We start from the raw sequence: 17,554 nt of genomic DNA on the forward strand, positions 1-17,554 counted from the left end.
ACCACCATTCATTGCCAGAACTGCTTTTATCTTGCAAAACTGAAACCGCATTCATTGAACAATAACTCCCCGTGCCTCCTCTCCACCAGCCTTTGGCAACCACCATTCTATTGTCTCTGTGAAATCTGTCTTATTCTGGGCACTCGATATAAGTGGAATTAGACAGTATATGTCCTTTTATGACTAGCTCATTTTACTTAACATAATGTCTTCAAGGCTCATCCATGTTATAGCATGTGTCAGAATTTCTTTTTAAGGCTGAATAATATCACATTTTGTTTTATCCACTCATCCATAAATGGGCACTTAGGTTGCTTCCACCCCTTTTGTGAAAAGTGCTGCTATGAACATGGTGTACAATTATCTCTTTAAGGTGCACAATTATCTCTTTAAGGTGCCTGCTCTCAATCTGAAGCCTGGATTTTTACAATCTGTTGGAGAAAGTAAGTTATACTTTAGTTTCTTCTTACCATCTGGAATTTAATTTGTCTGATATTTTTAAGTGACTTCTAAGGGAAAGATAATAAAGCTTTTCCTGATAAAACACAAACATCAATGGTCTTGACCTGTTCGCAGTAGCTAACTTCAGTTTCATTTTCAAGGAGTTCCTTCGTTTGCAGTGCCACTCATGTGACTATTTGATAGTTATTTCTATTGGAGGGATTTGATAATAGAAACCTTGTTTTAGGCTTCGAACATTGGGTGAACAGGGGGAAACTGGCTGAGGTTGGTCGAGTTCATGGGAAAGGGCACGTGAGTACGGTTTCCCTTCAAACAGCCTTCTCTGAAGCCTGAGAAATCTTTCGTCTCACACTTGATCTCACCCATGCACACTGAGACGACGGCACCTCCTCCGTCTTCCCTAAAGCATTACATAATTAGGCAAAGCAGCGTCGTGGGCCTTTTTCCTCTTGGACAGCACTTTCTGGAACTGCTAGATTTCCAGATGAGAACTGTTTATTCTGGATCAGACTTCATTTGGTCAGCTGAATTCTCCTGGGTATGAAGAGTTCTTCTTACCCTTGGCCTACTTTTTTTGATACTAAATATCCTTTTACAGTTTTGCCAAACACTTCATAAAACAGAAATAGTTGGAAGCGCTGCTTTCTTAGTTCCTTTTGCTGTTTGAGTACATCTGTTACATTGTGCTTCTTGGTAAGCCATAACCACAAAGCCTTGCTTTAGTAAGGGAAGATTCTCTTCATGTTACAGTACTCATCAAGTGCCTCCTACTGTGCTAGGCTCCTATCCTCTTAGTTCATTACACAACCAGAGTTACCCCAGAACAGCAAGGATGGTGAGGGAGATGTATTCAGGGCCCAAAGGGGAAAAAAGGCACTGGCTTATATGAAAGGCTGAGAGGCTTTTACTTATATGCTGTGTCTTCTTTGCCTCTATCTGTGCTTAGATTCTGCCCCCTCCCTCCAACAGAGTAACAGTTCAGAAGCAGAAGAAAATCACCGTAGCGTCACTGACCTCATAAATGCACTTGTTTTTCCATGTTCTTTAGCACTGTGGGAGAAACCAAGACAAGGCCCAGGAAGGAGGAAGAAATGCAGAGGGAAGCAAGTTGGATTACTCTCCCCACCCCCACCCCCGTGCACTGCCTTCTTTTGTATAATTTTGTTTCTGCATTTTCTTCTCCATATTACCCCACTTTTCACAGTGATAGTTTGAACAGCTAAGATTACAGTGAGCATTGTACTTCTTAGTATCAACCTTTAAGTATTGTAACTCAGTCGTTCTGTGTCAGTTGTTCCCAGGTTTTCATTACTTGTTCTGATGAAAAATGCTATGACAAAGAATTCCATGCACATAACTCTTGCTTCCTTTTGGATTATTTCCTTGGTATTAACTCTTAGGAATGGAATGCTAGTCAAACTTAGGATGGGATCATGTCCATTTAAAATGCATTAGATGCTCTCCTAATCAGGGCGCAGGGCCAAAAAACATTCCCTCCTGCTTCATGGGCTGTGCTTCTTAAAAGTGCATCTTTTAAAGCAATGAAACAAGTGTTAGCTTAACATTCAAACACATACAAAGAAGAACCGTGTTGGAGTGCGGGAGCTCGGCATAGTACTGGAAGCACTGAGTCATGGAGACCTAAGAAAGGAAGGAATAAATGGCCAGGTACCAGGGAACGTGTCCACTTCAGTCAGAGCAGTTTTACTCTTTCTTCTGGGGTAAGATTTTTGTTTGAGCAGTTTCCCAACTAAGAGTATTTGAAAACCACTGATCCAACTCCTATTTTAGAACATAGGTCCAGAGAAGTTTTTTTTTTTAACTTGCCCAAGGTCACACAAGAATGTAGGGACTGTATTCTCCCTTCACCTTTTGGGGTTCTCTGTATACAGAAATCTTCTCCTAGTAAATAAATGAAAGGGAGGTAGAGATTGGACTGGAAGCCCACGGGAGGAGGTCCATGTGGGAGGAGTTCAACAAGCCTCTGCATTTCAGCTTGCCTCTGCCCATCTCTTTCCTGGCTCAGAGGGAAGAGAAACACCATCCTAAGTTTGATGGTGGAGTGTTCATTTTATTGTTATACTTTATACCTTACACATTCATTAAAAATTCATACAAATCTCTTCAATTGTTAATATAATAAAAAATAAGGGTAATAGCAAATGTGTGTTCAGAGCTAACCATGTATCAGATACAATGCTACTTTGAATATGCATTAAGTTCATGCTTCCTTTTTATATCCCATTTCATTACTCATTTCTGGTCCCCCCCTCCTCAAACCCCAGACACTCACCATTCTCTTCATTCTCCTCTGTTCTGTCTGTGGATTGTGACTCTTTGTCTTTTAATTACATAAAACTTTTCCCTTGTCCCCCAGTTACAAATCAGAACTGTCTGTCCATTCATTCATCCAATGTTTACTAAGTGCTTACTACATGCCAGGCACTGGTCTAGTCTCTGATAACACAGCAGAGAATAAATTAAAAAAATCCCTCTTCACATTCTCTAGGGGAAGATGGACAATAAATATAAACACAAAGAAATGCATCTACATGTTCATATCTAAATCTACCTCAAACCCAAGCCCATCCACCTCCAATCTGTGGAGCCCTAACTTGTAAATTATAAAGCCCTGAGCAACTACAAAAGGTGATGCTAATTACTGTTGCCAAAGTCTACTAAATGGAAAATGCAGGTACCTTTTTGTAATTTTCGCTTGTCACAGATCCAGCCTTTTTGGGTTTGCAGTTTTCTTGAAAGATGTGCCTGAGAAATGCAAACCATATTCCTTCTATTGACCATGCCTACCTAAATTACATTTTGAAATGGCTGGGCTTATGGTTTTAAAAAATTTAATACATCTTACGTGTACAACTTCACCTTAACTATGTGTATACCTATGTAACTACCTAGATAAAGTGAAATAGTTGATTTTAATCAACACTATGCTTGGCTTTGAAATCGGTCTCAGCTTGAAAGTGGATAAAATACCTTTTGGTCCCTAAAGAAAATAAACTGTTTATTTTCAAAATGTTTTTGTTTGGGAAGATGATGTAAAATAACTGCATTTTCCAAAACTTTCCAGGTTTCTTGATGGAAGATATTTTGTACTCCTGACCCTGGAAAGGCAGTCATCTCATCTAACACAAGTCCTCAACATACAGATGACCCCGACAGCAGTTCTTTTCCTTCCTGTATCTGCTATTAGGAGTTTTCTCCCGCCTCATTCTTTTTTGTTTAATCCTTGTATTCTCACCAAGAGTAACCTTGGGAGTGATTTCTATGCTCAGGTTCCTTCTGGCTTATGCGCCCCCAGACTATTTTCTTCCCTACTTCTCCTTTATCACCACTCCTTACTCACTCCCACAGCTTTACACACTCTGACCTGCTCCTCTCCTGCAACACAGGCCATGGGTGCCTCTAGGGTGGGCTGAAAATCTGCTCCTTCTTCACAATCTTACCATCCTCGCTCAAGGAGCAGCGTGAATGCCACTTCCTCCAGGAAGTCTTCTCTGATTGCCCCAGCTGAAAGGACTGCCACAGCACATTACTTGACCTCTCAAGACACTCATCACATTCTTTACATCAACTTTCTGAGTAGATCTCTTGTCTTCGAGACCTCAGATGACACCTCACCCCATCGTAAGTGGTCTTGTGCTGAGTAAATCTTTACTTAGTCCTGCTGGGCTGCAGCAGAGGGGAGCTATGTTTCCAGCTGTCAGGTTGTAGGTTAACACATTTTTCTGTCTGATGTACAGACCATTTCAGTTCTCTAACACCTTTATACTATACTTCAGCATATACTCTGGCTGACTTCTATGCACTTTAAACAATGCTGTGCAAGTAAGAGACCCATTCCCTGTTGCCTAGGAATTGTATTAGAAACTTTGGGAACATTAGCCTTGTCTTCAAGGGAGAACAGTCACAGGATTTAACCTGATAACTTAAAAGGAAACAAACATGTTTTCTAGCCAGTAATCACTAGTACCCTTCATTTCCAAGGCCCCAACAGAAAAATTCTAAGAATTTATTAGGCCCAGGTACTCAAAAGGGTGGAATTAATGGCACTCAAAATAAAAATGTTTTAAACTTCAAGTCTCAAAATGAGGGCTCTATCACTTAATAGGAAAACACACTTTAAGACTGTAAAATAGGCAAGATTAAAAAATTCCAGTCCTGCTGGCCTTGCCTTATGCTTTTAAATGACCAAAATATTCATCTTCAAAAAATATTCATCTTCATCTATTAAAACTACCTGGGAATTCCATTTTCAAGGCATTAGTGGGGAGTGAATGACCTAGTGAGGATACGGAAGCTTTGGTGTCAAATGGATGGTCTTGTACAAAGAACCAATTCAGGATTAATGTAGCTGAGAATAGTGTAGGCTAACTTCTGCCTCAGTGGTTTCTAGGAAGGGCTGCTGGGTGACTATTTCTAGGGCAAAGCCAGGAGGGGCAGGTGGATACTTCTCAAATTCTCCATTGTCCTACTCTGACCTCATTATCCCCACAAGCAAGCATATGGTTCATAGGGTTTAGCAAAAAAAAAAAAAAAAAAATCCATGGATTAGATTGAGTATAAATGAAAATCCAGATGTTAACTGCAGATGGGCTTTCTGAATATACAGAGTACTTCCTTCCTGCTTGTGACTTACATTAAGAAAAAGTGAGTTTCACTCAAGTTTAAACAGCATAGCATTGGTGGCATCTGTCCCCTGGGTCTCTACTTTGCCAAAAAGAGTAACTTAAGCAGATACTCAAGGGTCCTCCATGCTATCCCTGTCCCGTCCAGTCACTTTATAGCTGCTTTTTATTGACAAACCCCATTAATCTAGTCTCTCGTGAAATGAGAGGAAAACACATGCTCTCACAGTGCCTCCTTTCTGACTGAGGGCCCTGTCATAGGAGTTTTGCTCCTGGGCCTATCATTTGGGGCAAATGTGACTTAAAATCAGAGGAAAGTTGTGAGACTGGGCCACTGAGGAAGGGAAAAGGGTGGTCTTTGTGTTCAGAGAAACATCAGGAAATTTATAGCAAGGGCAGCATGAATGCGGGGGGATGGGAACTTCCTTCTGAATGAACTGTTTCCAAAATGTAGCACCCAACCCACCACTTGCCCCCAGGGAAGCCCTTCTCGGCTCTCCTATGGCCTTTTAGATCAAGTCCCCACTCTCCTGCCCGGCTGACAGTGCTCTCCCCACCCTGACCTGGCTGGGTTTCCAGCCTCATCTCTTGCCTGTCCCCCTTTGCCATTTAGCCTCCAGCTGCATTACAGAATGTCCGCTGCTCCCGTGCCTGTGCCTGTGCTTGTGCTTGTGCCGGTGCCGTACCGCTAGGCTTTAGAGCCTTCATATTCTACTACCTCTTTTCTCACTCCCTACCTCACCCCCAAAGTGGTCATTTAGCCTTCAGGTCTTGGCTGAGGCTCTCAGGGGAAGCGCCTTGAACTCGTCCCTGTTGGAAAGCAGGTGGTCACAGTGATGCACCTGAGCACACCCTGGCTTACCCTCGACTCCACCCTCTACCCTCTGTGGTAACCACCCACCTCCCCTGCCAAACGGCAAGAACTCTAAGGCAGCCAGGAAGTGTGTGTGTGTGTGGCATGTACTATGGTGTACATAGTGGGCACTCAAATACAAATAGAAGGCAGTGCTTAAAAATAGAACACGAGGGATTTTGGTTAGTCTGGAGTAACTTCCCAGTGCAAGTAGCCAGAAAGGCAAATCTTGGGTCCCTGGTGCCGTGTGAGTCTCTGGTACCGTGTTCATTATCTTGGGTTTGTGGCTACTCAGGATAGTTCTGTTAAACACCCGATGTCTTATGTGATGGTTAGTACTTGGGGAAGGTCAGCCCTTCAGAGTAAAACATGAGGCTCCTTCATCCATCTCCATGAACTGGTGCTGGGGCAAATCTTTGGCAGGACCTGTAATAAAATGAGAAAAATAAGAACAAATTAAACTAGTATAACTCTGACAGTTAATCATTTGATTTAAAGGATTTTCCTTTACCCTATCCTCCTCCCATTATTTTGGTATTAAAACATCTTTGTATGAAGTGATAGTGATAACAGAAGGTAGTTTAAGAAGAGTCCTTACTTGACAAAATCAGAAGTGCCAAAACTTCCTAGCCATGGCAGCAGGGGCCCCGTGAGGCAGGCAATTCGACTCCCACTCTAAAGAGGAAATTCCAGGTGGATAAGATCTTAAGTGTTAAAGGCAAAACTGAAAAACATCTAGAAGATTACAGAGAATATTTCAATGACCTGGAGGTAGAAAGGTTTAATTTAAAGATACAAAAAAATAGGATTTCCTCTACTCTAAGAGGAAAGATAAATTCCACGACATTAAGAACTCCATTCATCAAAAGATACCACAAATGAAGGTAAGTCACAGGATGAGACATCTGCAATACACAAAACTAACAAAGAAATAGTATCCAGAATACATACACACACATATACCAAATTAAAATAAAAACCCAAGCAAGTAAGAAACAGACAATTTAATAGAAGTATGGGGATGGCCAGCATCAAAACGACTAAGAACAACAAATGCTGGTGAGAATGTGGAGGAAGGGGAACCCTCCTACACTGCTGGTGGGAATGTAAGCTAGTTCAACCATTGTGGAAAGCTAGTTCAACCACTGTGGAAAGCAATATGTGGAAAGCAAAAAACTAAAAATAGAAATACCATTTGACCCCGGAATCCACTCTTTGGAATTTACCCAAAGAATACAACTTCTCAGATCCAAAAAGACATATACACCCCTATGTTTATCGCAGCACTTTTTATAATAGCCAAGATATGGAAGCAACCTAAGTGTCCATCAGTAGATGAATGGATAAAGAAGAAGTACATATGCACAATGGAATACTATTTGGCCAAAAGAAACAACTGCAACAACATGGATGGAGCTGGAGGACATTATGCTCAGTGAAATAAGCCAGGCGGAGAAAGACAAGTGCCAAGTGATTTCCCTCATTTGTGGAGTATAACAATGAATCAAAACTGAAGGAACAAAATAGCAGCAGACTCCAAGAATGAAACTAGTGGTTACCAAAGGGAGAGGTGTGGGACGGTGGGTGGGGAGGGAGGGAGAAGGGATTGAGGGGTATTATGTTTAGTACACATGGTGTGGGGCATCACGGGGAGAACAGTGTAGCACAGAGAAGGCACATAGTGGATCTGTGGCGTCTTGCTGCACTGATGGACAGTGACTGCATTGGGGTATGGGTGGGGACTTGATAATATGGGTAAATGTAGTAACCACATTGTTTTTCATGTGAAACCTTCATAAGAGTGTATATCAATCAACTTAAAAAACTAAAAAAAAAAAGAAGTATGGGGAAAAGAATTGAACAGGCATTCATGAAACTGGAAATCCAAATGGTCAATAAATAAAAGAAAAAGTACTCAACCTTATTAGTACCTAAGGAAATTTAAGTTAAAACTCACAATGAGATCCCATTTCACACCTACCAGATGACCAAATATTAAAATAAAATTCCTGGTGATAACAAAGCACTGGAGACAATGTTGAATAACATTGACATTCTCATGCCCTGCTGGTGTGAGGGTTAAATGGTAGCACTACTTGGAAAAACAAGGGGGCATTAACTAAAAAGGTTGAAGATGTACATATTTCCAGGATCCCCCCTTTCGCTCCCACATTTACACCATAGAGAAACGTGCATAGGAGTAGTGGGGTATGCATACTAGGATGGTCAGCAGCCCTGCTGTTCACATTTGCTCCAAACCAGAAACAGCCAATGTTCATTTACAGTGGACTGGATAAAAGAGCCGTACAATGGAATAGTATTATAAAGCAAAGAGAATCATCTCCTAAAAACCAAAATTAGGCAGAAAAAGACAAAATACAAATGGTGTGATTCCATTTACAGAAATTCAAAACCAGACAAAAAATAAACTTTGCTGTTTGGGACACATATATAGGAGGAAGGAGGTAAAATTATAAAGAACTGACAAAAATCAGAGTACCATAGGAAAAGTTGTGATCCAGGAACAACAGAGGGGGGACTTGCTCTGTGCTGGCAACATCCTATTTCTTACCTGAGTCGTGGTCGCATGAATGGTTGCTTTCTCCTTAATGTAATATATGTATTTCCTGATCTTTTTTGTATGTGTATTTCACACTTAAGTTGTCTGTCCCTTTCTTAAAATAATTGCAAATTTCTAAGACAGGGAAATTTATACAGTATTCACTGAGTTATTTTCAGAAGAACTCAAGAGTGGCCGCAGAGGAGACTTTAAGGCAGAAGACAGGCTGGAGGTGGGTCTTCCTTTGATTGCAGGTTGTCTTAATAAAGCGTCTCCAACAACTAGAGATGTGGGAAAGTGACAACAACAGCAAAGGTTTAAGCTGGCCAGGGTCTTGTGGAGGTCAGGGCATCAGTGGAGAAGCTAAAGGGGCATGAATTGCTGGGTGGTGGGTCCTGAGTTCTGACTTAGGAATCAACTTCATTCCGTAGGCAGTAAGCAGACACAGGGGGTTACCATGCAGTGAAGTGACAACGGAGAATACCCTCATGTTTTAGGGAGTTAGTCTAGGTGTGGTGGGTAGGGTGGACTGGAAATAAGGAAACCAGTTTAGGCCAGACACAATATACTGGAAATGATTTAAGTGAAGCTAGAAAGAGATGGAATTGAGACATGTTACTGAGAAGAGTGAGAACTTACGACTGAATAACAAACTTCCAGAAAGTGATTTTCTCTTTTCAAGCCTTTCCATTCCAAAGCTAACTGTAGGGAAAAAAATGAACTCTAGATTCTGCTTTACAAGGACAAGTGACTGGAACCACACAAGGTCAGAACAGGACTGGGAGACACACTGATCTGATGCCAAAGCCTGACCAAAGGCTTTAAAAATTCTCTATGACTATTAGAGAGAACTGCCTGTGCAGAAATAAACAGGAAAACTAAAGAGTGTTGGTGGTGCTGGGGTACAGTCTTTTCATTAGCGAGAGAGCTAATAGCTGGCAAGAAGTTTTCAACTTTTCACTATGGAAATTCTCATACACACACAAAACCAGAACTGTCTAATGAACCCCTACACACTCATCACCTGGCTTCAACAATGATCAACTATTCTCCATTTTTTCACACTCCCAGTCCACATCTATGGGCTCCAGGAGTGTAGCCAGATCCAGTGAAGGATAGAACACAGATTTAAAAATATTTTAGTCTTAGTTTTTGCATTGAAATACTAGCAATGTTAAATGCAGGTGCTAATGGGATCAAGAACAAGCATAACCATTCTGATCTCCTGCCTTGGGTGGTTCCCTGGCTTCGGACTCCACGATCATATAAAGTATGTCTATGTGTGCTGAGTGACTAGACCTCAGCCGCCTCAACTGGAGTGGACTTTCAGCCATGTTATCTTAAAGGCCAGTTGTGGATTTATCCATCATGAACTTGGACAGATCAGTCCTGCCGAGTGTGTTTCCCAATCCAATGTAGATTAAACCCAGGCAGAGGTAAACTCTTCATGAAGGGTTGTTCCTTGGAAAAAACTGGCTCCATAGCCACACTTCTTCTAGATGATACCAGATGCAGTAAGTACAACTCCCATCTTATCAGAGTAAAGCACAGGCAGCTCTGACCTTGGAAACGTGGAACCATCACCTCACGGCGGCAGGGCCCAGAGCCCAGCAGGAACAAGTCCTCTGAAAAGGGGAGATGCCAGCAGTGCAGAGCTGTACTGTCCCCAGGTCACCTCAGCAGTGCCAGGCCAGTAAAGGTCCGTGTCAGAGAACATCGGCATCTTAAACTTAACCCAGCACTCTAGGAGGCGCACTTTCCCAGGGGACAAAAAAATTTGTCCACTTCTGTGAAGCACATCACACAGCTTCTGTTTGTAGAGTGGCTGTAAGAAAACCATAGTACATGGAAATAGATATAAGAAAACGTGCTAGGAAGTCTTCAGTGGAAATGTCAAGGGCTATTTTGAAGCTTCCCAGTCCAGGCGGAAAAATGGGCTGCTAATGACAATGTCCTCTTCCCTGGGGATTTGTTAGTGAGGGTGACCAACCTCAGTCTGCCTGTACTTTGTGGGGTCTCAAGCACTCAGCACTCCACACAAACTAAAGGGCTCTTCCTGTGGGAGTCATCCCTTAAAAATGGAGGTGCCAAACTGAGAGACTAAATGAACAATGAGTCCTCTAGTTCTTCCTGTGTGCTGAATTTTTAATATATCAAGCTGGCTCTGTTGTCCAACTGTGAAGCAGGCTAGAAACCACACTGACAACATGAGGGGTACTTCCACAAAGACAGGCCAAGTACAATTGTATGCAAGACAATGGTATAATTTTATTCTCATTTTTTCTTAAAGTACAGTAGAAGGTTTACAATTCACTATGATTAGACATGATTTATAATTTTAACATTTTTAAGAAACAAAGAACTAGTACAAATTATAAAACTACTAGAGCAAAGAGACACTACACTTCTGATCAAAACATGTGTCACAGCTAAATTTCCTCAGAAAAAAATTTCTAAGATTCCTAAGCTAAATTTTCTTAGAAAGGGTTTATAGAAAGCCTTTAATCTCAGATACTTAAACTATTTTTGTAACTATTAAATGCCTTCACCAACTCATTAATCAAATGTTTCCTAAATTTAGGAACCAATGATCAAGTGGCCTGAAATACATACGTCTTGATCCTATATTTTCAGCTATAAATGATTAATATTTCAAGCAAAGCACAGAAGCTTATAAAAACCTCAGTTACCCTTTTTGGCTCAATACCTGACTGAAATGTTCAAATGTTTATATTGCACACAAAAAAATTTGAGCAGCATACTATGTGTGTCTGAGAAGCTGATGGAAGATCGGAAAAAATCCCTAAATAGTGTCCCATTTACATGATTTAAATATATAGTTTCTATATCTTTAATTAATATGAGTAAAAAGGTAAACTTTAGAACAGCACAGAAATACAAATGCATTAGCATCTTACAAAATACAGTCAGTCAACCCCTTATACTTGTACAATCTTTTAGTTTTGGAGTTACCATACAAGGGAGCTAGTTTCTTCTCCATATTAAAGCAGGAAGTCATGGGTACTGAAGTTATTTATATGGAAATAATAAAGATCCACATTGCTTTTCTTTGTCTTGATGAGTATTTATGGAATGCTGGAAATTATGGAAAAACAATTCTAATGTTATGAAGTCCAAAGACTTGGAATGAAAAATTTCCTAGTGGCACAATGTGCTATATGGAATGACAATCATCTTCTAGAAACTAGGGCTACCCATCCCGTTTAAAGGCTACCAAGGAATCGGGTGGAAAGGCCATGAATGCCCTGCCACCTCCGATCAAACAATCAGAGCATGCAAATGCTAATGTCATTTCAAGAGACCCAGTCAACTCCCTGATAAAATAATAGGCAACATTTAGCAGCAACCATCCTAATGGACTACTTCCCCAAACTGCTGAAGCATGTAAAAGTTCATGTGGTTTAGGCATCAGTCCACTGGCCCCTTATCCTGACTCATCACTAGGCCTGGAGGGAAAAAGACCAGTATAACTTCCACAAAACATAAAATAAGAACAAAACCTGCCAGCTAGGGAGACAGTGTTATAGCTTCATTTTAAAACTTGTAACTAGCAGATTAAAATACAAACTTCTTTGCAAAATAATTCTTACAACCTTTAGCATGTTAAATACTGCTCTCAAAATACTTTCATTTAGGTTGTAAGTACCTTGGTCCTCAGCCTTGCAACTTCTCACTTCTCTCCCTTCCTAATTTGCATTCTCCTTGCCTTTCCCAAGTAAATGATTTTATATATGTGTGTGTGTGTGACACACACACACACATATATATTCAACGCTTAATATAGAACTAAGAAAGCAAGATAAGGTTGAAGAAATCCTGTCATAGGTCTGGTTTGCTGCCCAAAGGTATTGTTGCTGTGTTTCTTAAAGCAAAAAGTAGGGAAGAATTGTTTAAGGGCTTGGGGCTAGTAAATCAAATCAGTGATGGACTTGGGGACAGACCATTCGTATTGGTTTATGTGAGCTAAATGCATATGGCACAATGATTCTAAGCTTTACTTTGACATACAGCATTTTCTATTCACCTAGCTTAGGATGTGGTAGGTTTACTCTCTTTTCCTTACCAGTATCACTGTCATTACAGTACCTAGTAGGAATTTAAGTATGCCAGAAACTGTTTGCAAACACTACTTTTAAGTCGCCACCAAGCAAGGGGTGCAGTCTGTGTGCCTGGCACATGTTGAAAAGCCTGGCTGACCCTTGCTCCCTCAGGCCTACTTATAAATACTCAGTACTAGACACAAAAGCACTGGAGCAACTGTGGCTGAAACACACACCTTTCCCAGGGATATGTCCAAAGACGGCCCACTGTTGGCTCCAATGGCTCACTGAGCTGGTGATTAGAGCGAAGCAACCGCTCTGGGTCCCGCTGCTCAGCTGGAGCCTGGAATCTGAGCCTGAAGCACACAGGCGACATAGGACAAGGGGCCAGGCTTCCTGACTTCAACCATGCTGGCTGCCCCATGGCTCCTGCCAACAACTCAACAGCCTAAGCTCCCTAAAAACTCCAACACCTCCCAGAACCCAAAGGAACTACAGTTAGTCTTTTGACCATTTCTATGATAAAATTTCTCTTCTGAGATAATTCATTTTATGCTGAAAGCCACTTAAACGACCACTTTAGAAGTCGAACTCTGAATGGGAAACATTACTAGAAAGTTCAACTGAGGTGTACATTGAAATGGGAAATAAGTGATACTAGAGCAAAGTTAAATGTCATGTAAATGTTTTTATTTCAGTGGGCTTCCAAAGCATGGATTGGGCTGCTTTCGAAGAGGGAGGGATGAGAGTTTACCCCAGTCATACAAACCAGGCAAACTAAAGGATGACCTGCAGCGTGCTAGCTGGCCCTCCTGGTGCCCTGAGCACTGTGTACTTCTAGCAGGTGAAAGGTAACAACTGCACACAAATACACTATCACACTCCAGCTAATGACGTAGTCTCACAAAACAACATGATGTTAGAATGAATTCTTTATGGTTTCAGTGTAACACTGATTAAAGTACCTTTTAAAAAGGTTTGGTTTGGTATTACTTTCTTCTCTTCAAATACTATTTCCTGAGAAGGTTAATTTTCCTAGCAGAGTAGAATGGAGTTCTGAAAATAAGCCCTTTAATTTATCATCACTGAATTCTTGAGTTACGCTCAAGTGGAAGTATGCATTTAGATTTGTTGGACTTGTGTTAAAACACAAACTGGAAATTCTGGGAATATTTATATATTATGTCCCTATGTCCATTTCACATGCTTTAGAAGGATTTCCTTATCACACAAACATTTCTTAAGTGATACATCAAGTATAACCAAGTGTCCTCCTTAACTAGGACCCTTATTTCCCCAATACTTTCTATATCATATGTAGATTATACTCACAATGTATTTTCCAAGTAGCCTTTGAAAAAGCAGTCTGTCCCTTGTAAGTACTCCCTGAGAACACCCATCCAAAGTCCCCTTGAAAAGCAAATGACAGCTGAGCATGGCAGATACATGAGGTCCAGTTGTGTAAAAATCTTCAGTAGATAGCACACATGTGCACGTCTAAAATGAAACCAGATGTCCTTTATGAAACATGACTGATGTCATGGCTGTAGTTTTCTTCTCTTGCCTCTTGCATTTATAAATGTGATCTAAAATGAGATTTCTATTTATGTATCTTCTTGCTTTTCTTTTATAAATACTTTTAGAAGGGGTTGGGGATTGATTAGAGGAGGGTTTTCCATCAGGGAATTAGAAAGGCCAAGAGCCGTAAAGAGCTTTCTGAAGAGGAAGACTAAGAAAAAAACCTGTAGGCCTGTAAACACCCAATGGAAAACTGTTCAAACGAAGAAACAGAAGGCACAAACTGTAGGTTAAAAAAAATCCTTGTAAAAGACTGCAACGTGACTAGAGCTGCCAGAACTAACATCGAAGTCTTTTAAAGTCTTGCCCTAAATATACATTCAGGCTAAGCTGCTCAAACACTGCTATACCGCTGTCATTGTCACTATGCTAGTTCTCTGCACACCTAAGAGAAAGAAGAGAAGAAAGCAGAGTGACACTCTTTGACATCTCAAAGCAAGTGTTTCGGACAGGGAAAGAACAAATTAAAAACATGAAACAAAACACTCCATACTCAGAACTACCACCTCTTTCACGTTTCCAGGTGGAAGTGAATCGATAAATCTATTTTGGGGCACAAAAGCAACAAACAAAAAAAATCATCATATAACTCAGCAAAAAAATAACAAAGGCCTGGACTGCATGGCCCTTTAACTTTTTAAGCACATTTTAGGGCCAGCTTTAGAGAAATTAAAATAGCAATATAACTTAATTTTAGCACATATAAATTACAGTGACCATCTGGATATTCAAACATCAAAACAGGACAAAATTTACGAAAGTAAAAACTCTGAAGCAAACAAATGTGTATCAGAACTCAAATTCATTGAAGGTTCACTGTGAGTTTTAATCAGGCTCAGACTGAAATAAAAGTAGTCAATTTAAACCCCAACCTGGAAAGCCATCCCTGCATTGGTTGTGATTTCATTTTTCTGCATCCTGCGACATTCATTTAGACAGAGGGCAACCGTCCATGTAAACAGTTCGACGAATCAGTACCCTGCTGTGGACCTGTGGCCAATAGAGAGGAACAGTCTGGGAGCAGCAGACAGACAGGGAACACTTAACCTAAGAAAGCAACAGCAGCCGCTGGATGCCGTGCTCAGGGCTTCCCATCGGATGGCTCAGTGAGACTCTGAGGGGTGGAACTGGTGAAAGTAGAAAGCCACGAAGACATAGCTGTCTTGGCACTGGAGAAAGCTCCTCCAACTGACTGGCCTGGATGGAAAGAGGAGAAAAACAAAAGGAAAGTGTCTTCACTTTTGTTGAGAGACAGTGAAAGACCAATGCTAATTAGTAAATGTTAATTTACTTTAACACATCAATGTGATAATAGTTACTAAAATATCACTGAAGTTTCTAGTTTCCAAACAATTCCTTTCCAAGGGAGTACCTAATAGGAAACTGGATCATTTCTGGGTATAAGAGCCTATTTTCCTAAGTATCTTGAACTATCTATACCTGTATCTCTTAAGTATCTCTAAGCATTCTTCTAAGCATACTGAAGGTATTCAGCAAACTCTTCCCTTAATATCCACTGTGCTAGGCTATCAGCACTGGCTGTGCATGGAATCATCTGCAGAGATGACAAAGTCCTATGTGCATTCTGTACCCTAAACCCAAGCTGGTAATAGATAACCACTATACAGGGAGGAGGGGTTAGGCTGCTTTAGGGACATTTGCTTTGGTCATCTAAAATGATGTTGCATTAAAGGTCACACAAGAGCTCTCTCTGCCTCAGGTCTCCTTTGTTTTAAAGAATAGTATCTCAAAAGTTGATGCTCAAGTGAAATTATCTAAGTTGGATCATACATGCCCACTATTCCTGGAGGAGTGTGCAACAGGAGAACTGGCCTTAGAATTTAGACATTAGCAGTAGTAACACTAAGAGTTAAGTAACAATTAATAGCATATACCTATGATAAAGCAGAATTTGTCTGTTAAAAAACAAGAATTAAAAATAAGTCAAATGTGTAATATTATATTGAAATAAATGCTTATACATCAAATTCCATTCTCTGGTAATAAAACGAACCCAGTGATAAAGCTATCTTGTCTCCTAAGACAGTCTGTGAAGCAGTTCTCTCCCCCATCTACTCCTGGTATATGGAATCTATCCCTCATAGCTGAGGACCCCTGCACAGAGATCACCTAGTTCCAGGGCTGTTGAACTGTGTTCAGTAAGGGTTAGTCAACTTCTCCCAGGAGCTAAGGAAAGAGATGGGTCCTGTTTTTTTTACATACTGATATGACAAAGCAAATGTGGCAAAAGGTAAATAACTGGTGAATCTGAGGTAACTGGGAGTTTCTGTACACTGATGTATCATTCTTTAAGTTTGAAATTATACAAAAAGTTCAATACACAGAAAAGGAATGAAGAATTTCTTTAGAATGGATATGGAACAATCTTCAAAATATTTTAAGTGAAAAAAAGCTAGGTGCAGAAGAGTATATATAATTACATGCTATCACCTCTCTGGCTTCAGCATCAGGGTAGCATATTATTCCTTACCTATTTGATAAAGTCCCTAAGTAGAGCCATCTGGGCCTGGATTAAATGTAAAATCTTGTAGCAAGGTTTAAAATTTTTAATTCAATCTATTTAATAGATATAGGGCTATTCAGATTTTTGAAATTTCTTATTGTATCAGTTTTGGCAATTTGAGTCTTGCAAAGAATTTACGTATTTTACCTCAGCTGTCCAAAAGATGTCATAAAGTTATTCACAATATTCTCGTATTATCTTATTTTTATAAGATGTAGAGTGATGTTCCCTCCTTCATTCCCAATATTGGTAATTTGTACCTTCTCCTTTTTTCCTCTATTAGTCTGGAAGGGTTTTATTAATACTCTTGATCTTTTAAAGAAATGAACTATTGATTTTACTGATTTTCTTTGTGTGATATATCTTAGAAGAAGCAGTTCCTAATGCCTACTTTATTATGGTTTTCTACTGTTTATAAAGAATTGTGGGCAGCTCAGGGAATGGGGAAAAATTCCAGTGAACCTCAAATCCTGGTAACAACAGTAAACTCACAGAAAATGCTATCACTCTCCATCAAATGTAGCAAAATTTGCTGAACTTTCTTTGGTGCTATCTGGTGTCACAAGAGTATTTTTTAATGATTAAGACAAGAAACTGAAAAATACCAAAAAACCTCTATTCAACCATTTTACATTATTATATGATACACAGACCTCTGCAACTTTATGTTTTTATCAATGACATATTAAAGATAGATGAGCGATGTGCTCAGATTCCAATCTGTTCCTTGCTAAAGGCATGCCTTACCAACAGCTTTTCCTGTTTGTACAACATTACGGCTAGTTGTGACCATGACGTTTCCAATTTTTTTGCCACGTTCACTGTTTTGAACAGAACTGAGTAAAAGAAAGAAGTGTTAAGTACAGTTAAAAA

The 17,554-nt window shown here is 40.2% G+C and overlaps 1 protein-coding gene across 4 annotated transcripts in view; it reads right to left on the bottom strand.

Annotated features, from left to right (window-relative positions):
- Positions 1–1,677: 1,677 nt before the first annotated feature.
- Positions 1,678–17,554, bottom strand: part of AVL9 (AVL9 cell migration associated) — a 73,795-nt gene continuing 57,918 nt past the window's right edge. The window contains exons 15-17 of one of the 4 annotated variants that reach the window (XM_073238631.1): positions 17,429–17,517; positions 15,205–15,354; positions 1,678–6,384 (exon numbers count right to left, since the gene is read on the bottom strand). In XM_073238631.1, coding sequence (XP_073094732.1) covers positions 15,239–15,354; positions 17,429–17,517 — 205 coding nt within the window. In that variant the 3' untranslated portion in view covers positions 1,678–6,384; positions 15,205–15,238. Of the gene's footprint in view, positions 6,385–10,761; positions 15,355–17,428; positions 17,518–17,554 lie in introns of those variants that run through there. The other 3 variants (XR_012132211.1, XM_073238630.1, XM_073238632.1) reach the window with 3 other exon arrangements.

Source organism: Manis javanica, chromosome 6 (assembly GCF_040802235.1).
Source record: "Manis javanica isolate MJ-LG chromosome 6, MJ_LKY, whole genome shotgun sequence".
NCBI classification, from domain to species: domain Eukaryota; kingdom Metazoa; phylum Chordata; class Mammalia; order Pholidota; family Manidae; genus Manis; species Manis javanica.